This window comes from Meriones unguiculatus, chromosome 2 (assembly GCF_030254825.1).
Source record: "Meriones unguiculatus strain TT.TT164.6M chromosome 2, Bangor_MerUng_6.1, whole genome shotgun sequence".
NCBI lineage: Eukaryota > Metazoa > Chordata > Mammalia > Rodentia > Muridae > Meriones > Meriones unguiculatus.
In genome coordinates this window covers 66115385-66140278 of record NC_083350.1, presented here as the reverse complement: position 1 = coordinate 66140278, position 24894 = coordinate 66115385, and the positions used below count along the sequence as shown (strand labels likewise).

Sequence of the window (24894 nt, the reverse complement as noted above, 5' to 3'; positions counted from 1 at the left end):
ACCAACTTTTTTTTTTTTATAGTGTTTTCTTAACCTGGTACTAATTCTATTGGTGGGGGTGGGAGTGGGAACAGTGATGGTGCCAGGGTTATAAGAGCTCGTAACATCACAGCCTGGCTTGGCTGCACCTGGGGAATGAAGATAACACCTTAGCTTCGGACAGCTCTGCAGGAGGGGCTGGGAATAGTAGTTCCTTGAAACTTATCCACAGGACACTTATGTAAGCACCGCGAGTCCTTCCTACCCCTTAACTGCCCCTTGAAATGGCACTGAAGTGGGATTTTTGGAGTACCAAGCGGAAGTGCAGTTTCTCACCATTTTCTTTATGATCATAGTTTATGACTGCATTGCCAGGTAATTCTGATAGACACTTACCCTGTGGAGTAGGTGTTGTGAGAAGCAGGTTAAAGTGATGCGTATTTTTAGATCATGTGCTGTTGCATGAGTGAGAGTAGCTCCTGTGGGCACTGAGCTGTGTCTCTGAACTTGGCTGTGGAGATGCACGTTTGTGCATGGCCAACCTCCCGACTCTTTGGAGAGGGGGGCCTTACTTCCCCTCTCCATCCACTAGTCAAGGGAAGATGGGTGGGGGATAGAGCCTCAGCTTTCAACTCACCTCTAAGTCTCATTGTGGTGTTTCATTATGAGCTTTGTAACTCCCACTGCTAAATGAGGAGTGACTTCATTCCCATCCTATAGCTCAGCCCTCACGCCCTGCCTACAGCAGCTGCAAGGGCATCCAGCCTGTTGGAAACTTTTAACACCACTTTCTATCAGGCTGTAAGCTGGAGGCCATCCTACATTCAATTATTGATGCTTTTATTCTGAATGTTTACTAAGTGCTAAGGAGACGTGCCAGGCCCTTTGTATAACACAATAACATAGTGCAGAACTTATCGTCCCCACGGGAACTGACTCAGGAAGGCTCGCTGTTTTGCCCAGGTGTAAAGCTGCTAAGATTGGGGATGCTGGTCCATGGGGCTCTCAGGCATGGCTACTTCTAACGATCTGCCCTGTGGTGTGGAGATCAGAGCTCGCCTGGGTTCCACTGGAGGCGAAAGGACTCCAGGTACATTCCACCTTCCTACTGAATGTTCCGCTTGCTGAGGCCAACTCAGACACTAGCTTACATTTGGAATCAGTCTCTTCAAGTACCTACCGCAACCGGGCCCGGAGAGCAGCTTTCAACTCAGAGTCTCACACCCTGTCTCTTAGCAGCTGCGAGAGCGTCCCTGTCCGTCAGAAAGGCTGACAGACTCACGGGTACTGCAGTGAATGAAACTGGGTGAGGTTGGTGGCTTCAGTCCAGAGCTCACCGAGTTCTCCTCTCAGCAGTGTTACAGATTGGACAGTGCCAACAAACAGCAGAGAGGGATGGTGCTGGTCCCAGACAGGATGCTGCTGTCTATAAAAACCTAGGAACTTCAAGTGGCAGAAAACATATGCTGTTTTTTCCTGAGACCAGATAATTCCCCTAATATGATAATTTATAGTGATATGAATTTTCCTGCAAATGGCATAACATTGTCCTTCATAGCTACACAGATTTCCAGTGTATACAGACAGCACACTTTCCTTCTCCACCCCTCCACTGTTGGACATGTGGACTGTTTCTGTAACCTGGCTGCTGTCAACAGTGCTGTGGCAAACAGTGATGTACAAGTCTCTCTGTCACGTCTTGATTCACAGTCCTTCGGATAAACAACAGGCCTCGCACTTCTGCTAGCCACTAGAGGGAAGGGAAAAGGAGGGCACAGACAGACAGAGACAGGAGTTCTTGAAGACCTTGTCAAGTGTCTGGGTAAATGTTAGAAACATTAGAGGACTGGAATGATGGCTCAGTGGTTAAAAGCACTGGCTGTTCTTACACAGGACGGGGGTTCAATTCTAAGCACACACATGGCAGCTCACAACTGTCCATAACTCCAGTTCTAGGGGATCCGCTTGCTACCCTCACACAGATATGAATGAAGGCAAAACACCAATGCACATAAAATAAAATTAAATAAATTATTAAAAAAATATCAGACAGTAGCCAGGAATTAAGGTGAAGGATTGAGACCCACCATGTTATGAAACGAAGAATGTTTTCATTAAAAATACATGGGTCAAAGGAAAAGAGAACCTGTCAGGTTATCACAGGGAAGGAATCCTTGCAAAACTTATAAAAAATTCCATTTATTTATTTATTAGTTACGTCTGTATGTTTGTGTGTGCGCCATGATGCGAGCATGGGGGTCAGACAAGTCATGACTGTTGGTTGTCCTCTCCTCCCATGTGGGTTTCAGCTACGGAGGTCAAGTTGTCTAGGCTGGTGGCAAGCACCTCTTGCCTGCCCTCTTGCGAACTTTGAAAGGGCCTGCAGTGAACTTATTTCTTAGCCTGGGCTCTGCTGCAATAATTCTAAGGGATAAAAGTGGCAGAATCCCTTCTCCCCTAGACATCTCCTGTTTGCTTTTCCCTGAGACACTCCTGTCAGGAGGAGTGCTCTTCTACTTCAGAGAGGTGTGGGTGAGTGGTAGCATGCTGTTAAAAAACTCTGAGGAGCCATCTTTGCAGAGGCAATACGATCATGACATAATTCTAAGCGGCCGTGTCTACTGAAGGGGAAAGAAGCTGTTCTCATGCTCACTCAAAGAAACAAAGACTATCAGAATCCGCTAGAGAAAAAGCACAACAATGTCACAACTTAGCAGCAGTGGGTAGCAGTCTGAACAGATAGGCGCCCCAGTTCGGCACCGGACCATGGGGCCTCACCACAGCAGCAGTTACAAGCTGACTTGCTTCCTTTCTTTGGCACGGTCTTTCTTTGATGGCTCTGCTGTTTTGGCAGCTCCTGGTGGGTGGGGATGGTCAACTTTCCAGATAAGCGTTCTCCTGGCTTTGGCTATGGTTTGAAAGAGACATGTCTCCTGGAGGATCATATGCTTGAACATTTGGCCCCCAGCTGGCAGGGCTGCCGTGGGATGTGATAGAAACTTCTTCAGGAGGTGGAGCTTAGTTGGAAGGCATGAATAATTGGAGGTGGACCCGTCCCCCCCACTCTGGGGGTCACTACTTTAGTGATTGGATGGGAAGGCTGTCACTCTCCCAGCACTCTAACTACCCAGGGCAAAACTGTCATTTAATTCTATGGGAGCACTTGAATTTATGTCCCATTAAAGCTCCTGTTTGAAAATTATAAGCTGAAGCATGAAATTCTCTGGTTCCCCCGACACACTAAAAATGGAAAATTCATTTCATGGTCACAGAACCAATAATAATAATAATAATAAAGGCTTCTTTAAACATATCCAGGTTTTCCTTTAAGAGCAAATGATCTTCAGGTGTTTAGAGCACGGCCTTGGTGTTTACAGTGTTTTATAAACACTGGGCACGCTGAGAAAAGCCTCTTGTGTCACGAGAAACTACTGCATGGACAGGAGGCTGAGGGCTTTCTCCATGACATTTGCTTTTAGTTTCCAGCTTAAGTCTGATTTTTTTTTTCTTTTAGATCCAAGATCAAGATGGAAAGACAGCATAGCCATTTCCTTTTTGAAATTATTGTAAGTACCATTAGGTTAAAATGTTTATGTCACGATAAAAATGCTGTTGTCTTATGCAAATGATTTGACACAGATTATTGAAACAAAAATTGCAGTGTAAAAATTGTGTACGTGAACAAAAAAAAATTATCTTGTTAGCTACCCTACCCTGTTTACAAATTCTGAGCAGTCTCAGATCAGTCACATGACGAGAACGTTTGACAAAAATCAGTTGCAGCGCCCACCAGAGTCACAACGCAATCTCAAAAACGCATATTCTTGTCAAAAGACCCCAGGAGCCTCTTCAACCTCATGGATGTGCAATGGGCTCCCAGGCTCCTCTCTGTGAATATTTGTGAAAATTATGTGTACATCAGGTATGAAGAAATTTTGAGGTAACCAAAGTCCATCAAAAAACCCACACATGAGTTGGGACAATACACAGAAACATAAAACAAAGCAAAACAATGATAACATCTCCTCCCCCTCAAAAAACCCCACCTCTCAATCGTCCTTAGTCGGCAAGGCTCCAGTCGTACTCATGATGAGTCTTCCTAATATCTACTTTCCTGTTCTTTCCTTGCCAGCCACAAAACAGCAACAGAAATAAAAACCAAATGACGCTAAGTTTCCAAATTCTAGACCTGGTTGACCCTAGGTGTGATCACCTTTGCGAACTCACCAGTCAATCAACAAACACTGCAAGCCAGGCAGGAGCATAGTTCAATAGGAAAGACCCAGGTGGTGTTTCTGATAAAGATCAAGGTCGACAATGACGTCACATCAAGCACACTGCTGAGTTCTGAGATCACTAAGGGTGTCCAGCGCTGGCCAGGAAGGGTGCCCTGTCATTGCTACTTCTTTACTTTTTGAGCACCCTTATGGAACCTCAGACATGCAGATAAGGTCTGAGGATCTCAAGTCATAGAGAATTGTGCCAATAGTCTAGGATCTCTTGTCGGGCTTAGCTGTTTCTCTGGGCTTGTGCCTGAAGGTCCCTGGAAGGGTCTGTAGGAAGCAAAGCACAGTCCAGCCCTGCAGCAACTGGGAAGCCAAAGCTGCCTTTCCTCTCTTGGGAGACCTTTGTGATAGAAAGATTCCCCCCCCCCGCCATCTCTGTCCCCCAATCCTCAGGCTGCCCGTATCCTGGCTCTAGCCTTTGGACTGCCCCCCAGGCACCCTATCCAACCTCTCCAAGCAGCTCCGCAGAACTTCTGTGTTAGGCCATCCCAGGATCCATATCTTTGCTTTTGCTTTCTCTGGGATGTCCCTCCCCCCAGCCTCTCTGCTCTTCTAATTCATGCATATCCTCTGACCTCATTTCAAATGCCATTATCTCCAGGAAGGCCTCTCTCATTTACCTTCCACCAGCAGCTTCTCTTTGTGCTCTGAACTGCCACACATGTATCCATCTCTTCTACGGTTCCTCCTCTTTTTGTTTGTTATCTTCTACGGAAAGCTGAATAGCATCATGGGCCAGAAAGGGTATTGGATTCCCTGGAGCCAGAGTTACAGGCAGTTATGAGCTGCCTGACATTTGTGTTGGGGGCTGAATTCGGGTCCTCTGCAAGAGCATCAAGCATTCTTAATCTCTGAGTAAAATTAAAATAAAATTCTGCTAGAGATAGGGAACACACACACACAGTAAAGATGTTGTCAAATTCGTGGGGTCATTATTGGTGCCTGTATGGTTTTCTCCCTCAGGACAGAAAAAGATGCAAAGGTCAACCTGAGAAGCAGAACTACAGAGTGACTCTGGACCAAAGATGGTGGTCAGAAGAAAGGCCCTTCCTACGGTTTGTACTTTTTAACTTTTTTGTGGGGGGTGTGTGATGCTGGGAATTCAGCTGTGGCTACAGGCATGCTAAGCATGGGCTCCAATGCCGAAGTTAAAAACCTAGCCCCTATACCAATGTTTTTTACACTAAACCTGACAGATACCTCATCAAGCTCTGAGTTACGGTCTGCAGAGAGAGACAGCTACTTGGCACTTGGGTCCGTGGCACGAGTGTCCATGAGAACACCCCCACAGTCTGGTCTTGATATGATCTGAGGGACACAGGAGAATTATGGGAGATGCCGAGGCCTCCATCCCCCCCCCCCCCCGCTTCCTGTCTCAAGCACAGAGGATGTAGTTCCTTCAGACACAGCACTAGTCTCTACCTTGTTCTTCACGTGAACAACCCACTTTCCCTTGCTTCCTCTCTTTCCTCCTCTCTGCACTCCCACTTTGTCAGCGAAGTTTGTTGGTCTAGCTACAAACCATTTGCTGAAGCTCATTCCTTCTGGCCACCATCAGGGCTACAGTTTAGACACTGTCCCTTAGACCTCTGTCATGACTGCCCCTTTCCTGGCCATCCAGCTTCTGGTCTGCTGTCTCTTCCCTGTAATTTGTTTTCTAGGCAATAGCCAATCGAGGTTAAAGATCATTGCCTGTTAGAAGCTCTCAGAGGTTCTCACACAATGTAGTACAACTCTCACTTGCCTACGGAAATAACTGGGCTAGCATCCACACTCCACTCCAAATTAAATACATTTATTCATTCTGATGATCCTCAATTGGAAAGTGTTTTTGTTTTATAAGAAAATAAACGAGTCGATGCCCGGGCAGAGACAGAAACACTGGCACGCCACTCACACACACACGTGACTTACAGCTTCAGATTTGGGAGGCACTGGAGGTGGAGGTAGGGCGATTTCTGAAGACTTCACTGTGCCTCCCAGGGTTGCAGGGGCAGGAAGAGAAGAGGTCGTACATTTGGATCGCGTGGAGCCTCTCAAGGGGTCGCACCTGCTCTTCTCACTGAGCGAGCGTGTGAGAGGCTGGCAGCTCGGCTTGCCTTCCTCCAGCCACAGCTCTTCATAGGGAACTTCTGGCTTTCCTGGGATGCCAGCTTCCTCATTAGCTTCCGGGAAAAGGTAGTCACTCCCACTATCGCCAGAGTCTTGATAGGGGAGGATGTCGTGAGGAAAAGGGGCCCACTCTCCCCCAAGGTCCCTGCAGCCATGGAGGTTCACCTCGCTGTTGCCGTGGAGATTGTTGCCGTACACACAGACTGAGAGCCGGTGGAAGGACTGGGTGAGCTCGTCGCGGGCGTAGCTGAGGGAACTGGGTAAATGGTTGTGGCCAGAGCAACGGCCCTTTTTGGGGCTCTTGCAGTCTTCATTCCAGTCCGTTTTCACATCGCGAACAGCCCGTGAATACTCATCAATGTCAAACTGCTCTTGGCAGATACCAAGCCAGTGATGGACTAGGGTTTCTGGCCACCCCTCTCCCTTCACCAGGTGTTCCGGGAGGCTGAACTTGGGGACAGTCAAGTGCAAAGGGAAGTGCATGGGGAGGATCTTGTTGTTTCGCAGCACGCAGCAGACCACCACTGTCTTGGTCTGGATGTTCACAAACTTGTAGCGGTGTCCCTCCCTGATGAAGTGGAGGTCGTAGGGGTTCCTGGGAGGGGGGCTGGGCACTGTCACGTTCACGGGGAGCCGGGTCTTCTCCACGATGTTTCGGATGGTGTGCTCCCCTTCCTGCATCTGCAGCTCCAGGGGGCTCCGGGTGCTAAACCTGCCCTTGCACTGGAATGGAAGGCTGATGCTCTCATTGGTCCGGTGATTCATGCAGATGAGGCACGGCATTTTGCCTTTCCCCAGCTTGCTGATGGAGTTGAGCTTCCCAATCTTTTTGAAGATGGTGTTGAGTCGCGACTTCTCCTTGAAGGTCTTCGCGTAAAGGATTTCTGCTTGGCCCATTAGGGTGAGCTCATCCCCCGTACACAGGGTGATGTTGTAAACTTCAGTGTCTTCATTGCAGTCACCTGACGCAACCTACGACACGATAAACCGAATTCCACATTAGTGAGGATGAACACACACACGCAAACGCTGTGCTCCCCTTTAACGCTGAATGAGGATGATTCATTTTTATTTACGTGGCTAACAGCAGCCACATTCTTCTATTTGTCACATATATATTTTATTTTGGAGAGGGATGTGGGCGAACGCTGCTGAAAGGTTTCCTGTTTTAAAATAACGTTTTGTTCTTTGACAGCTTCATACATGTCAATTTTGGCATGTTTATCAGTCACTTCCGTCTTCTCTCTTAGCCCCACTCACTCTCTATAGAACCCTTCTTTCCCAGTGTGGTCCCTTCTACTTTCTTATCTTTTTCATTTTTTAAACAACCCATGGAGTTAACTGGGCTTGCTTGCACGGGAATGGGTGTGAGGTTATCAGCGTGGATGGCTTTACCAGTGGTTATCATACCCCTGAAGAACGGTGACTCTCCCTCCCCTAACAGCCAGTAACTAGCAATAGCTTCTTAGCTAAAGAAAAAAAGACCTTTAATGTAAGACAGCATGAAGTTAGACTTTAGTTTATTGTTATTATTTTTTATCTTGGTCTTTGTGAGCTATGACCTCACACAGCTGGGACTGGCCCCAGACTCACCAGCTAGCTGAAGCCACCTACTGCCTCTATCTCCCAAGTGCCAGGATTAGAGGTGTGTGCCACCATTTCTGGTTTTACATTGGATTATTAAAACAGGTTCCCACCTGTAAACACAAAGAGGTCTACCTGATGGATAATTATTTTGGAATACTAAGAATACATTTTTTTGCCATTATAAATAACATTTTAATAAACTCTGAAGAATTTTTTTTTGCTATTTAAAATTCTCCTGGAGTTTTGCCTTTTAAAATTTCTTAATTAATAAATTTTTTAAAATTTGGAAGAGACAAGGGATTAAAAATATTTGTGTGTTGCTAGATATTGAAACTGGGCTTTGAGCAAGCCAGACAAGTGATCTACTACCACATTATACAGCAAAATATCTAGAATGGTTTGTTTCTCCATTTAAAAATGATACATAAAGTATTCACATTTATTGGAAGAAATATAAAAAATAAAAATATAAATCATAAAATAAAAATAACACGAACCTGTATTATTCTCCTACTGCATATCATCTGTAAAAAAATCTTAGATAAATAGAAAAAAGAAATGGTATGTATCAGTTATCTCCAAGATACGTAAATTCATGCTCTTATTGGAGGTTTCAACTACAGTCTCTTCCATTCCACTCCCACCCCACCTATGTATATACTTCTCAAATAACAATCATCTTAATCTGTTTATTACACAAAGACGGGCTTTACTTTGCTTTGACCAGTTTCTTCTTTTAGAAAAATGAGAAAATTTTCCCCTATATTTAGCAATTATAAATAGTACTGCAATGAAAATTTTGACAGTTCAATGATTTCCATTGAAGAAGCAGCAAAACACGGGGACACAGCTCTGTGCCCCTGCAACTCCACCGCTGCTTTTCATCCGCGCTGTGCGTGTACATCGATTATCTGAAGGGAAAGCTGCAGCCTTGAGTTATGTATTCCTGTTTCGTGTGAGAAGCTTTGGTAGGAAGCTGATGCTTGGGCATTAACTTAGTTCTTTGGGCTTCTTCTTATCTACTCTTTTTATGTAAGGTGAATGGCTTCATGCTACATATTTTTTTATTTGTTCCTTGGTTTTAATTTTGTAGCTTCTCTAAATTATATTATTCTTTTCTTTTTTCTTTTTTTTTTCCTTTTTCCTTTTGGTAAAAATATAGACAGTATTTCCAGAATTATCTTTTGTGATTTATTCTGGGGTGCTATTCTCCTGGCTGAGAAGGAGTCCATTGGTTTTAAATCAGGGTGATTTTACAACAGTTCCAGGGGATGTGTGGCAGTTTCTGGAGACATTTTGGTTGTCATGACGAGAGGAGATGCTTTTTATACAACTCTGGGTACAGTCTGAGGTGCTGCGAAGTATGAACAGCACACAGGGCAGCCTGCTGTCCTGCCCCCAGAAAAGACTCAACAGTTCAAAATTTCAACCACAGCCAAGCTGTGAATTGCTGGCCTAGCACTGCAGTCCAGCTTGCAGTGGTTGCCTTTACTCCTGCATTTACTTAACCGAATTCCCTTTGGTGGATGATGCAACATAGGGAGCTAACCTATTTTAATGTAGCGTCTACTATACTTCCTAAGTACTACTCCACGTCTTCCCTATGTGTTAAAATTCACAAAACAAGTATTTAAGGGTCTATGTATACATTTCTATTTTGAGGACATGTACCATAGCTCTCTGCCCCACCAGAAACATGATGTTTAACTTTCTGTATCTTTATAATCACTGTCTATATATGATAATAAATAAATCTCATGTTATTCTGACGCAAAATCCCCATGGAACTGTCAATTAACCAATCCCCTTGTCTTGATCAAGAGAGTGGTCCTCATTTCAGTAGTTGTGGTCCTGGGATGGTGTGTGTGTGTGTGTGTGTGTGTGTGTGTGTTGCTGTTGTTTTGTTAAGTAAACAGGGTGTCAAACTTTCCTCTGAATGTTTATCTTCATACCCATAGATCAGTGTTGCTGTTAGGCTTGGCCAGGGAAGCTTCTGGTTACAATGAACAACAGTTAATGCAGAGACTCATAACTTGTCAAAGTGCTAAGAACAAGTAACTTAAGTGCTCAGCCTTAAATGGGGAATCTATAGCACTTCACCCAATGCTCCAGAACACTGCAGAAGAGTGAGGTGGAAAGGCTGTAAGAACCAGAGACTGGGGAGATATGACCTTTTTATATCCATGAACATACAGGTGTGCAGGTGTGGTTACCTGCACAAGACTTGTTCAAGACAGGGCCCATCACCCTTCCATCAGGGATAAAGGAGGGTACATATGGCCTTATCCTTCTCTAAGAAGCAGTGGAAAGATTGCAGAGGGGAAGAGAATCATAGTCCTCAGCTGTGAAACCATGGACAAAGCCTTTGCTCAATTAACTAACATTACTTGTGCTCATGTAGGCAACCTTAATTAAATACAGTAGATCTAAAACACCAAAGTGGTAGGGGGACTTGTCACACACACACAAAAGGTACAGTGGGAGGGAGACAAGAAAGGATAATGGGGAGATATCAGCAAAGTATGTTACATATATGTATAAAATTATTAGTGAAAGAAGAAAATAGACCATGACTACTCAGGGAGGTTCAACCCACCCATGGCCGACCGGAGGGGAAGGCAAACCAGCCACCACAGAAGCCACTGTTCCTTTTCTAGGGGAAAAGTCAGGAGGCTGTTTCAATTGTCACTCCACACACCAATGATCCTAGAAGATATTACTTCTACTGTGAAGCACACTTATGACTACCCACAGAGGATGCCTGAGCAGAATGGTATGACAGTGCAAAAATGTTGTGGTTAGCAAAGAGAAGGTTGTGTACATGTGTGACTGGATATATAAACAGCCCTCCTCTCCGTCTCCCGGGGTCAGTTAAGGAGACCTCCCTCTTGGACACTGCCACCCCATCCCACACTGGCCGCCTGTTTCAGTCTAGATCTCAACAATTGCTTTTGGTGGTTTCATTGCCTACTGTGGTCCTTTATCATGGGTGGGCAAGACAAAACTTGTGATAGAATAAACGGACAACTCCCAGGGCCTGTAGTCCCAGAGAACAGATAGGAAGAGAGACTGCAAACACCAGAAACAAGGCTGAGGGAAGTGCCAAGATGGCAAGAGGCTAAGGAAGGTGAGCAGCTGGAAGTGCTCTAGGTACTGGCTGTAAATGGAAGGGCAGGGGCTGCCAAGGCTTCCAGCATTAGCTGCTGGGTGCTGGTCTGCTGCTCTTCAAAACTCCAAAGTGGCTCACACCAAGAATATGCACATTGTCTACTTGTGATGTCCACCCAAACAAAGCAAAAGAACCCTCTGCTGATTGGTAGCACAAGTGCCTAAGGCTATATGAAATAGCTTAGAGAATGCATTTGGCAAAGGTTTATATAGAATACTCTTTGTGCTTAAAATTAGTGTTTAATAAGGATATTTGCTCAACCATGTTTGTAGCAGCTTTATTTGTAATAGTCAAAAGCTGGAAACAACCAAGATGTCCCTCAGCTGAGGAATGGATACAGAAATTGCGGTACATTTACACAATGGAATACTACTCAGCAATTAAAAACAAGGAAATCATGAAATTTGCAGGTGAGTGGTGGGATCTGGAAAAGATCATCCTGAGTGAGCTATCCCAGAAGCAGAAAGACACACATGGTATATACTCACTGATATAGACATATAATATAGGATAAACATACTGAAATCTGTACACCTAAAGAAACTAATCAAGAGGGAGGATTCTGGCTAAAATGCTCAATCCCCATCCAGAAAGACAAAGAGGATGGACATTAGAAGAAGGCAAAAACAGGGAACAACCTAGGAACCTGCCACAGAGGGCCTCTGAAAGGCTCTACCCTGCAGACTATCAAAGCAGACGCTGACACTTATGGCCAACTGTTGGGCAACATGCAGGGAATCTTATGTAAGAAGTGGGAAATAGTAAGATCTGGAGAGGACAGGAACCCCACAAGGAGAGCAACAGAACCAGAAAATTTGAACACAGGGGTCTTCCCAGAGACTCATACTCCAACCAAGTACCATGCATGGAGATAACCTAGAACCCCTGCATAGATGTAGCCCATGACAGTTCAGTCTCCAAGTGGGTTTCATAGTAATGGGAACAGGGACTGTCTCTCACATGAACTGATTGATCACCTCCCCCTGAGGGGGGAGCAGCCTTACCAGGTCACAGAGGAAGACAATGCAGCCACTCCTGATGAGACCTAACAGACTAGGATCAGAAGGAAGGAAAAGACACCCTCTCCTATCAGTGGACTTGGGGAGGGGCATGGGTGGAGAAGGGGGAGGAAGGGAGAGGGTGGGAGGAGGAAGAAGGAAGGGGGAGGGGAGCAGGGATGGAACTAGAGGGGGGGATACAAAGTAAAGTGTAATTAATAAAAAAATTTTAAAATAGTGTTTATCCTGTGCTAATACTTATATTTAGTACATGAAAAGATACTACTGTGTTGAAAGCTTTTTAGGAAAATTTGACAGTAATTTTGCATAAAACATTTTTTTGAAAAAAATACTTGTTAATTTATTCTATTTTAATTTGCCAATGTCAATAAAAAGTTAAGAAAAATAGTGTTTATCTTTTCTGCTTATTAATTTATTGTTTCTAGAAAAGAAGAAACAAAGGAACAAACAGTAAAATGGGTTACTTTTCAGGATGTGTGTGTGTGCATGTGTGTGGTAGAATAGAGGAAAGTAGGAGAAAGTGTGACCTTTGACTGGGTCTTGCTGAGCTTTAGTCTTTGACTCCACTCATTCAAACTAACTAACAAATAGCGTTTCCTTCAGAGAATTCTGCTTGTTACAGCAGAGGTGTGGAGTACGGTCTGAGGGAGTTGACTTTATGTGCGCCGCAGGAAGAATACAGAAATGTGTGAGTGGCTGGTAGTTACAGAGATTTGGGTCAGAGAGGTGGCTCAGGGGGCACTGTTATTAAGCCTGATGAGCGGAGTTTTATCCCTGGGGCCCATGTGGTGGAAGGAGAGAGTGACTCCTGTATGTTACCTTCTAATCCGCGCACACGTGCACTGTGGTGAGCATGTCTATACACACATAGAAATAACCTAACCTAACAAAAAGTTAAAGAAGAAAGCCGCAGAGTTTCACTATGGAAGAAAAGGCAGAAAAAAAAAATCAGGAAAAGCAGGAAGAGTCAAGAAGAACTTGCAGGCTGGTGTATAATTGGAGCTATCAGAAGACATATATTTACACAGAGTTATACACAATGACAAAAGAACACACACACACACACACACTCCTTATATCGGAAACCCAGCACTCAGCAGGAATTTTGAAGGAACAACTGTGTCTAGGGTAGAGCAGGAGAGGTGCAAAATGAGCATGGTTCACTCTCTGTGCCAGGAAGGAGAGAGCTTAGAAGATGATGAGGAGTGTCAAGAACATAGAAGAGGGCCCAACTTGTTCCCATTGACAAAATCTGGGACAGTTTGAGAGAGAACATGATAAAGTACGATCTACTGAGTAAAATAGGACCATGTTTATACTGACGGCAAAACCCACCAACAAATAAAAACAGAGGGGGGAGAAAGCCAACAGCTGTAGAAGAATGGTGCAATTGGAGAAATTATGATTTGGCTGTTGCCGTCTCACAGTCATTTATGGGTGGTAAACTTAGAGAAGTTTAAATAAAGAGCAAGTTGCCAAAGGAGCTACTCCCACCTTTCTTCAGGGGTGTGGCCACTGGTAAGCTGCTCACACCCATGCTCACGCAAGTGACCGGAGCTAAGAACAGTGGGTCATGAGCAAAAAGACAAGAAGACACTTGTTAGGAGGCTGAAGGGCCCAAGACGGTGTGGAAGGGAGGCAAGAGAAGGCAATGACAGGGGAATGTGTTAAAAATACACTATTACGTGCATAAAACTGTCAAAGTACATAAAAATCCTTAAAATCCAGGTCAAATGTGTGGCCTTAAACTAGCTCTCAGCCTGTGGGTTGTGACCCCCTTCACAAACCCTTATCTTAAAAAATATTTACAACTTGTAACAGTACCAAAATTATAGGTATGAAGAAGCAACAGAAATAATTTTATGGTCGATGTCAGAGCTGTATTAAAGGTCCAGCATTAGGAAGGCTGAGAACCACTGCTCTGGTTCTCAGAGCTGCAAGGAGAAGTTAAACAGTGTGCTGAAGAAACCGGAGCTACCTTGACTGGTGATCTGATTGCATCACCCAGGGAGGTGTGCCTCGGTTCTGGACCCCGAGATGCTTGTGCATTACTGAAATCTAATCACAAACTACCAGACACACCCAAACGGAGAAAAGTTTAGCATCCTCTCCACACTCTTTCTGTTGTGGGGGATCTAAGCCAGGGTACCAGACCAGGCCCCCACTCTTCCACTGACCTATTTCCTCAGTCCATTCGCTTGAAAGACAAAGAAAGGCCTAAAGACTGCTTTAAAGTGAAAGCAAGAGAAACAAAAAGCAGATGCAACAAAGTTACTAATGGTTGCGGGCAGGCGCTTTGTTGCTACTTTCTGTGTCTCACTGAGTAGAAACTCCTAAAATTAAGTTATTTTTTTAAAAAAGATTAAAAGAAAATTGTGTGTGTCTATTCTGTAGATGTAAGCACACATGCCTGGGTGGGTCTGCAGAGGCCAGGAGAGGGTGCAGTAGGAGTTACAAGCAAGAGTTAAGTGTGCGCTGGGATCCTGTTAAACTGGGTCCTGTGGATGGACGAGTGCTCCCAAAAGTTGAGCCATCTCTCCAGTCCTGACCTTAAGTCCCCCTCCAGTCCATCTCTTGGAGTTTTGAGATTATGTATTATACAAATGACAAAAGAAAAATCTCTTCAAGTTTTTAGTTTTCACCTGTTTTTTCTAAGGACACGATGGCGGGAGGGGTGAGTATTTTCGTGCTGCTGGGGTTTTTCGTGACTGCTGTTAGCCCTTCAGAACAAAACTATAAGAAATACACAGGCCTGAGATAGTCTTTACCACACGAGTAATTAACTTTCTAATTTTGGTTTTCTAAAAATTCCTACAATGAAATTAATTTTTAAATCAATTGCTATTTCAGTGTTCAGTAATATGGTCATGATTTTTTTTTTTATTTCAATGCACTGCCTTATGATTCCAGGACTAGATTTCTGAATTCTAAAATGAGCACTTGGTTGGAATAATTTATACACGATCATGGTGCACCTATGACGATACTGCACAATAGTGTTTGCTTTATGGCTTATAGATCTTGGTCACAGGGGAGAATAACTACAGTTTTATTAGTGTGTTTCTCTCAGGTCTGGATATCAGGTTTAATGTTCATCGCAGCTGGACTTTTTCTTTGCCAATAAACAGTGTCTGCCTTGAAGTGATCGATAATGCTCACACTGCTTCCGGAGCAGCAAATGCCAGCGTGCATTTAGAAAAAACTAGGCAGGGACATCTCCGCACATAACGTGTTATCATCACAAGTCGCCTCTGTGTAATTTTAATCTCTGCAATAAGCAATTTGTCAATCAACATGAGTACCATGAGAAACAAACAACTCCGCTGTTTCCAGGGTGAAGCAGCTTTTTCCAGAGGAGCCACTGTAAATGCCTGATGCCAACACAATCTTATTTTAATGGTGCTCCGTGGGGGGGGGGGTGTTAAAGTCCATTTTGGGTGACTCACAGAAGTGATAGTACGTTTCAAAGACTTGTACCTCACTGTTTTCTTTCAGTCAGTGCTTACCTGCCCTAAGAGGATTCTTAGCTTCTTTGGTGGATTAGGTGTAGGAATATTCATTTTGCACGTGACAGAGTTCCTGGGTGCCCAGCACTCAGCCTCTGCTGACAACTGACGTGACTGTGCCACACCTGTGCATGTGTGTATGCCACGGGTACACATGCATGTGTGGATGACCATGTGGAGACCAGAGGCCAACTTCAGGTATTGCTTCTTAGGAGCTCCCCCTGCTCCCCCCTTTTTTCGTAGACAGGAAGGTTCAGCAAGTCGACTATAGGCGGGCTTGATTATAGCTCAGCAAGCCCCAGGGCTCCTTGTGTGCCTGTCTCCCCAGAGGAGTACAGCATGTGCCACCATGCTCCGCTTTTTACATGAGTGCTAGGGGTCAAGTTCAGTTCCTCATGCTTGCATGGCACACACCTGACTCATGGTGCCATTTCTCCAGCCTCAGCTTTGTTTTCCTACAGGATCTGCAGGTTCAGGGGTTCAGCCATCTTATTTTCTTGACTTTGTTCTCAGGAATGAATGCTTCACTATTCATTTGAACTTTTAATATATATATCTATGGCCTTTAATTTCAGCTAGCACCTGGTTAAACTTACATCAGGCATGCAGAACAAAAGTCAATAAATTACTGTTCACAGTGGAAGTCTACACCACCTTTATGAAGACTTTATGAGGACACTGTCACACCCATCCGTTTATGTCTAGGCCATGTTTCCTCCTGACAAAGGCAGCATTGAGTATTTGCAAACAACTACATGATCCATCGCCTCTACGATATGTATCATGTTCTTTTTCACAAAAATCTTGCCAGTCATGGAAGGGACCATAGCCTTTGGCATCTAATTGGTACAATACTACTAGTTCATATAACCATGAGGCCACAACCTGAGTCCGAACCTTGCCTGAAACAGTAAGGGAATGTAGACAAAGTGTTTAACTTTTTGGCGCCCCCTTTTCCATCTGTATTTATTCTGCTGGATAAATGAACACATGATCAACTGCCCCTAGTTTTTGGCATGGGGAGGTACTCGGTAAATAAAGGCAGCATGACCAGCCCTCTTTTCCAGAACACTGACTTATTCTCTATCACATTCACCATTTAGATCCCTGCATTTCTAAACTGGGAAGTCTTCATCCACGACGGTTTTTAAGCCCAAACCACTATTTCTAAGAATTATCATTTCCCCTGTATTGAAGGGATCTTGTTTTTATCGAATGCGTTAACTTGGAATACAACTTAGTGTCAGGATAGAGCCTGATGTATCATTATAGACATATCCCAAAGGAAATGAGTCAAAATGTCCTGCTTTAGAAGACACGGGTATGTGGGACTCTGGGCTTCATCACTATGCTTCCCTAGTGTAATGCTGTGGAAACTCAGAGGTTCTGAAGAGGTGGTGCTCACCATTTTGAGTCTCTATGTCTGTTTCTCTTTCACTTGTGCAACAAACCACCTTCAGCTGGTATCTGGAGAAACAGTAATGCTCCTCAAACATGGAGAAGTAAAAACCCCTTTCTCTCTAATCTCCCCTCCCCCACCACAATGCTGAGGACTGAATCTAGTACTTTGTTCATGCTAGGCAAACACCTCACCATGGGACCAAATCCCAAGTCTGTAAGGCTTGTTCCTTCCTATGCAATTAAGTTGTTGTTTCTACTTTTCCCCAATCCACCTTTATAAACACACACTTTCTAGAATGAAGAAATAGCAGGCCAAGCGAAATGCCCCCCTATGACATGCACTGAAAGAGGATGTCAGCCAGCTTCCGGGACGTGGAGCAGACAGGACGTGCACAGTTAAACAGAGCAAGCCTTCCTTAGTAAAGGTTACTATCTGGGCACACTCGGCACTTCTGCCTACACTTTGTCTGTGTGCTCAGTCAGTCAGCCCTCCTTCCACATATAAAACACATAATGTATGTGAGTCCAGGCTGCAGTTCTGTGTCTCCAGTTCTGATGTCATCATTAATGCTGGCAATTAGCCCTGCATACGTTATGATACAAACGGATGGGCCAATCCTGTGGTCGCTGTCAGGGACAGATGAGGACTCTCACAGAAAAATGTTCTTCCTCTGTCTGCTGAGCCTGACAGTTTTCTTAGGTTTCCATGAATGTGATTTATCTGCCTAATTTCTTTCCTTTAATTTTTTTTTTTAAACTGAAAAAAAAAAAAAGTGCTCTGTCTAAGTGCTTTGGTATGTGAGCCTGGTTAACATTTCCAGTTTCAATGTTTCCTGAGAGGAAGTAATTCAAAGTGTGTTATCTAAACAACTCTAATAGGTCTAATCCAGGAAACCATCAGGCTTTTACTGCTCATAATGCCACTCAGAATTAATACCCCCAAGTCCCTCTAAGCTACTGATGTAAAACTTTGGATGTGTGTGCATTCAGGCACATACATATTCATTCTCTCTCTCTCTCTTTTTCTCTCTGCAGTAGGCAATTTGTCTCTAATAACCAAACAATGCAACAGAGATGCCAAAACAGCAGCACTAGAAGAAAGTCAACTTTAACTTACAGTTTCCTAATGAAGATTTAAGTTAATATTCACAATGGAGAGGGGACCCTTCATAGCTAACTTTATTTCGTTGCTTCGATAAAATTATTGTTGTAAAATAAAAATTCCAGTTCTCAGTAACAACAACTGATCTCATAGACATGTGTAGATTAAATATAGAATGTTTGATATCCCAGACTATAAATATAACTGTCTTCTGGGAAAATGGAAAACAATAGTACTTTAAGAGTTGAGATAAATGTTGATTGTGTAGTGTGTGTGTGTGTGTGTGTGTGTGTGTGTGTGTGTGTTTAAAACAGGAAATAGGCCAGGGATGACAAGCGCAACGGCACTGACTTAGTGGTGGCAGCATGGCAGGGCGGACAGTTTGCCAACTGGTAGTTTCACAGAGGAGCTCACAAAGCCTCAGCAAACAAATGAACAAAAAAGGCATCGAGTAGTCTTCAAACACTAAGATAATCAAGCCCACACTGTACAGAGTTTAGCATCCCCCATGAGCCTTGACATCTGACTCATTCTAAGAAAACCACGTGACTTTTTTTTAAACCAGAAAACAAAAATTTGCTATGTTTAATATTATTTTGCTATCTTGAAAATTCCCCTTTCTACCTGACAAAGCTTACACTGCATGCATAGCCATCGACGCTTGCTAACCTCTGTGGCATGGGGCCAAGAGCAAGGCTGTGTGCTGAGGAGGTTCTCAGTTGGCCACCAGAATGGCGTGTGCCAGGCTGTGAGGTCTGTTAGGAAAGCCAGCACGGTCTTCTGTGCTAACTAGCACACTATCTGATATGGTTCCCAACCCTCAGTCTTGCAGATCAGACGTGGAAACTAAAACCAGGTAAAGAAGTATTAAGGCAGGTGCTCTAACACACAGGGACGCCACGTGACTTAGATGGGACAATAAGATACTAGACAGCCGAGGATGACCTGAACTTGTCCTGCCTCAACTGGGTGTTCCTGCTGTCTCTACCCAAACTGGCTGGATCACAGGTGTGTGTTACCATATCTAGCCTACTTACATTTTAAAAAAGAGAATGGGTCAACTGCACAGGCTATTGGGGCAGTGGAAAGTATGCTCAGATTACAATCTGGAGTCCTACCTTAAGCACCGGGGCATAAGGGTGGCTGGGTTATGCTAGGAGACCTGGAATCCACTGTAGACTTTACTGACTATATTAATCTCTAAAGTCAGTGAAGGCATTTGGCTTCTTAGGTTCTTTTTTTTTTTTTTTTTTTTTTTTAATTTACTAAAGGAAACAGGACTAGGTGATGTCTAAAGGCTTTTCCAGATCTAAACTCAAACCCTTGGCTTGTTGGATTGTTTACAGAATTTCAGTCTTTAATTCTTGAGCACATTTATCAGTATCAGGAAATTATGTTAATTCTTATGAGTCTTACGTGATTATTTACCTATTTAGAAATGGTTCCCCAGGCTGGCTTATCATTTAGAATTAAGAGAAAAGGAAAGAATGTTGTCTGTGACAACAGCGACAATTCTGGACACTATGCTAAGTCAAATAAGCTAGGATAATATTTACCCAAGGACAAATATTGCATGTTATAAAATGAAACACAGCAGCAGGGCACAGGGTGGGTCATTCCCATTGCAATCTGAGCAATCTCTCCATTGTACCAATAGTTTGTATAGTTGGTCTAGTTTCTTTTTTAATGAGGAAATGGGGATTTCCCAGGATGGGTCATTTTAGTGAGGGTTGGGGATCAAAGGTACAATGTTCCAGCTGGATAGAAGGAAGGAATACAAATATGAGGTGATGGCTGCTACTCAGCTTGGTTTGATCATTATATGCCTATTGCTTCATACTCTACAGCCACATCTAGTACCATTTGTACCTTATAAGTGATTATTATTTGTACCTTTCTAAAAAATAAAAATCCTGAGGTCCTTACCCTCACACTGTAGCAGCTCTGTTGCTTGGCAAAATGACACCTGTCCTGGCCTGTTTGTCAATTTGACACAGGTTAGGGAGGGACTCTCAACTGAGAAAATGTCTTCATTAGGTATGCCTGTAGGCAAGTCTGTGGAGCATTTTCTTGATGACTGATCTGATGATTGATGTGGGAGGGCCCAGGTACCACTTCTGGGCTGGTGGTCCTAGATGGTTTAAGAAGGCAGGCTGAACAAACCATGGGAGCCAGGCAGTAAGCAGCACTCCTCCTTGGGTTCTGCATTGGCTCCTGCCTCTAGTTCTTGCCCTGACTTTCCTTGATGGTGGACTACAAGCTGTAAGATAAATTAAGTACTTTCTTTCCCCTCCTGTGATTTTTTTTTTTTTTTAACTATCTCATAGCAACCATCCTGGTCTTCCAGCTCTTACAGTCTGTCTGCCCTTCTTCCATGATGCTCCCTGAGCCTTAGGTATAGGAATTATGTTGCAGATGTACCAGCTGGTGCTAGGTATCTCTTCATCACTTATTCTATGATTTGGATCATTTGTGGATCTCTGTAGTAGCCTCTGTCTGCTCAAAGGGGTAGGGGACTTCTCTGATGAAGGATGAGAGCTACAGTTATCTGTGGATATAAGAATAGGTAAAGGGCTGGAGAGATGGCTCAGTGGTTAAGAGCACTGTCTGCTCTTCCAAAGGTCCTGAGTTCAATTCCCAGCAACCACATGGTGGCTCCCAACCATATATAATGAGATCTGGTGCACTCTTCTGGCCTGCAGGCATACATGCAGGCAGAACACTGTAAACATAAAGAATACGTATAAAGAAAACAGTTAAAAACTCTACTGACTTTGGAGAAAGGCAGTGTAGGTTTCTCCTTTAAGATCTATGACCTTTCTAGCCATGGCTACTGGGCTAAGTTTATAGAACCAAGTACACATTCCCTCCATCCTATTGAGTGAAACTCAAGTTCATTTAGACAACTGTAATTTAGTCACTCCCAAGATGCACATGCCACTATTCCACCACTGTAGATGGCCATGTTGGTCACTGTCGTGGTTCCGGCTTGCAGCTTATAGGACTGTTGATTCTTTCTCTGTTTGGCAGCTGCCATAGCTCAAGTTGTTTTTGGTCACCGTGTTTTATCACAGCAGTATAAGCCTTAAGTAAGATACCTTTGATGTAGCAGGCCCTAAACACAATAATCAGAAGGTTCTTGTATGAGGTCTGGGCAGGTAGCGACGGTGACTGTCCACAACTGACATCTGAGTGGGTCACTTTCCTTTCTTGAGACAATGCAAACTTGTTACTTTGCCTCTGGGGAAATGTCTGTTGAGACAGCTAAAAGCTGGCCCTCACAGACTGGAACTAAAAGCAGTATGATGGCGTCCAGGCCAGAGCAGTAGTGCCCCTTTGTACTCGAGGGCAGCAGTGAGGGCACGATAGCGCAGATCCAATGCCAGATCAAAGCTCCCTTCTCCCCACCCCTCTCTCTCCAGTTGCTGCAGTAAGAACAGAACGTGAATTAAAACCTAATTGGTTAGTCATTATTTTGATGGCAAGAATGCATGTGTGGGAAAATTTCTCATCAGCACTGGGCTGAGTTTGAAAGGCTGAAGACATTTCAAATAACTCACGAGCTATTAGTGTAATGTCCCCTAAAGATATTAGAATAAAGGGGTAATTTTGAATCAGTGACAAAATCTAGCTTCTCTATATGGAGTGCTTAATGAATACAATGGTTATGAAGTATTAAATAAAGTGGAAGTGAAATAATGTGCGGGGGGAATTCTTCTAAAAGGAGAAACAATTTAGTGTGATTGAATGTTCTGCGTCAGGCACTGGCAGATTTTTCCTTACAGGCTTTGGGAGCCCCAGGCTCTGTTCACTGCTGCTGGGGTGAAAGAAGCCAGAGCCAACAGGTAAATGGACAGGGTATGCTCCACCTAGCAGTACAGAGACGAGCGGCCTAGCCACAGCCCATGGGTTGCGAAAGCCACAGCAGATACTTAGAGAGGACCGGGCCGTGGGCCGCATGTCTTCATTTAATTCTCACAAGGCATATCTAAAGTAGCAGGCTCACTCCCATTGTGGAGGTGAAGATCCGGGAGCTCTGGGGGTTACACAATGTGTCTGTGTATCTGATGTGCATCTCGGTGTGTGGCTCTTTGTCTGTCTGCAATGAAGGCAGATGCCCATAGAGGTTAGAGGAGGATGCTTGATCGCCTGGAGCTGCAGTTATAGACTCTTCTGTATTGTTGCTTAGAAGTGAATTTGGGTCTTCTGCAAGAGCTGTATGCAGTCCTAATTGCTGAGCCATCTCTCCACCATCAGGCCTGCATAAAGACCCTGAATAAAGTATAAAAGGAAACAAAGACACGCCATTTTTAAGTAAGTGTAGATAGCTTTGGCACTATCCACTGTACTTATATTTTTACTATAGTCTTGGACAAAAGACAGAACTAATGCTGATTTATTATTTTTGCAGTGTTGATGCGTGAACTTAGGGCATAAAATATACTAAAGTAAGAACTCTACTAGTAGTTGGGCAGTAGCGGTGCATGCCTTCAATCACAATACTCAGGAGGCAGAGGCAGGTGGAGTTCAAGGCCAGCCTGGTCTACAGAGTGAGTTCTAGGACAGCCAGGACTATACAGAGAAACCGTGTCTTGAAAAACCAGAAACAAAACCAAAAACAAAACACCCCTTCTACTACTGAGCTTTATTTCCAACCTTGACTTGCTATTACGTTAATGTATTTGATCTTACTTCAAATTATTACAATTATTTCAATTTTGACTCAGTATATATGCAAACTTATGTATACATGCAAATATGTATGTCTTTTGACAATTATGAAGCCAATTAGTCATGATTTCATAACTACAAAAATTTCAGTAGTGTATCCTACTGGCCTAATTTATGGCATTCCTTTTCTATTTTCACGTGTGTGTATGCAGGCATAAAGACAAGCATTCATACGTGCATGTGGGCGCCTGAGTTTGATGTCAAGAATCATCCATGACCGTTCTTCTACTTGTTCACCGAGCCAGGAACTCTCAGAGCTCACTGACATGGCTGGTCCCGCGGATCAGCTTGCGGGGGACCAGCTGCCTCTGCCTTCTGAGGTTGGACTCGCAGGTGGGTTGCTCCAGTGGATGTTGAAAGCCAACATGGCGTTCTTTACCTCCCCAGTCTGCACAACACCAATGTCATGTCTACTTTTAGTTAAAGACTGTGATTCCCAGCACTGAACTTCAGTGTGTGTGGCACCTGGTCGACACTCCTACAATGGGCCTCAGTTCACTCACTTGCTTGGGTGTGCATTCACTAAGCATACAAAGCCCTGAATATTTCACTTGACAAATTTCCCAAGATTTCTCTGTTAATATTAATGTTTCTTTGAATAGAAGCGAATGTTTTAGTGATTGATGCAAACCGGATGTGATGGCTCTAAACACTCTGTCAGTATGAAATAACCATGCTATGAAGAGTTGATGCTTGCACACATGGAACTCAGTCTAAATCCACTTATCTCTGGATGCTCTAAGCTCATATTTCATACACTAATCTGTGCTCTTAGGCTTGTGTGTCTATCACACACATTTTTTTTTTTTTTGGTGCTGTGTATATTTATGTATGCTCATGTTTGTGTGTGTGTGTGTAACAGGTCAATGCTGATTATCTTCCTCAACCTTGTTTTTTTTGAGCCAGGATCTCTCACTGAACCTGGAAGCCAGCCATCAGCTGTGCTGGCTGGCCAGCAAGCCTGAGATCCTGCTGTCTACTTCTCCAGCTCCAGGATTGCTGGCATGCAAGGTGCAAGGTCATGTCCGGCTGGGGATGGTGGGAATTAAACTCAGGTCATTATGCTTTCACAGCATGTGTCTGACTTGGCCATCTCCCCAGCCCATATTAAATGATTAACCACAAAATTAAAAAAAAAAAAAAAAGCATCTTTAAAAATATTGTGCACGAGGTTGGTGTGGTGGCACATGCCTTTAATCCCAGGCAGGTAGATCTCTGTGAGTTTGAACTACATAGTGAGTCCTAGGCTGAGCAGGCTCTACAGTGAGACCCTGTCTTAAAACATCATGTGAACAACACGTGACCAAAGTTAGAACATTAATCTTCAAAGTCCTAAAACATTTTTTTACTTCTGACTTGTCACTACTTAGGAGATAAATACTTTTAGAGAAGAATCTAAAAGTGTTAGTTTGACTTTTAGTTTTTTTCATTTAGCTGATTTTGAACAAAAGTTTTAAGGGGAAAGTTAGGACATATAAAACACTCAGGAAGTGAACACCTTTCTGGGGTAGACCAGTGGCAACATTCAACTAGTGTGCTGGGAGCCCTAGTTTGCACTCCAACTCCCCAAAACTTTAAAAGCAAAACCACCTACCCACCACCACTACCAATTATCCTATGAATTAATGAATCCTAGTAAGTTTAGAAATAGAAGGTTTGCTACCTTGATGGCTTATATGTTGGGACACTGGAAGAATTAAAAAAAAAACAAAACAAAACAGACTTTTATGTAAGTAAAACATGCAGGAAAAGATTTTTACACAGTATAAAGTCTCACTAATTCTCATAATAAAACTATAGAAGACCACAGTGGCTGTCTTTAGAGTGGGCAGATGAATGGCATGCCCTAGCCATTGTCACAGACAGAGCCACTTATTCAATTGGGAGCTACCAGGTCCTGTGTGTCCTGAGGGGTGTGGGTAGAGCGACTCACCCACAGAGACGCTGATGCTGTTCTAGGCCAACACCTCATTAGCATGCTGTTCAGAGAGAACGTATTTCT

The 24894-nt window shown here is 43.8% G+C and overlaps 1 protein-coding gene across 3 annotated transcripts in view; it reads right to left on the bottom strand.

Moving 5' to 3' along the window:
* Garem1 (GRB2 associated regulator of MAPK1 subtype 1) overlaps positions 1 to 24894 on the bottom strand; it is a 174015-nt gene that overhangs the window by 16898 nt on the left and 132223 nt on the right. For 2 of the 3 annotated variants that reach the window (XM_060377628.1, XM_060377629.1), the window contains exon 4: positions 6180 to 7349. In XM_060377628.1, the coding sequence (XP_060233611.1) occupies positions 6180 to 7349 (1170 nt within the window). Of the gene's footprint in view, positions 1 to 6179; positions 7350 to 8461; positions 8504 to 24894 lie in introns of those variants that run through there. The other variant, XM_060377630.1, reaches the window with a different exon arrangement.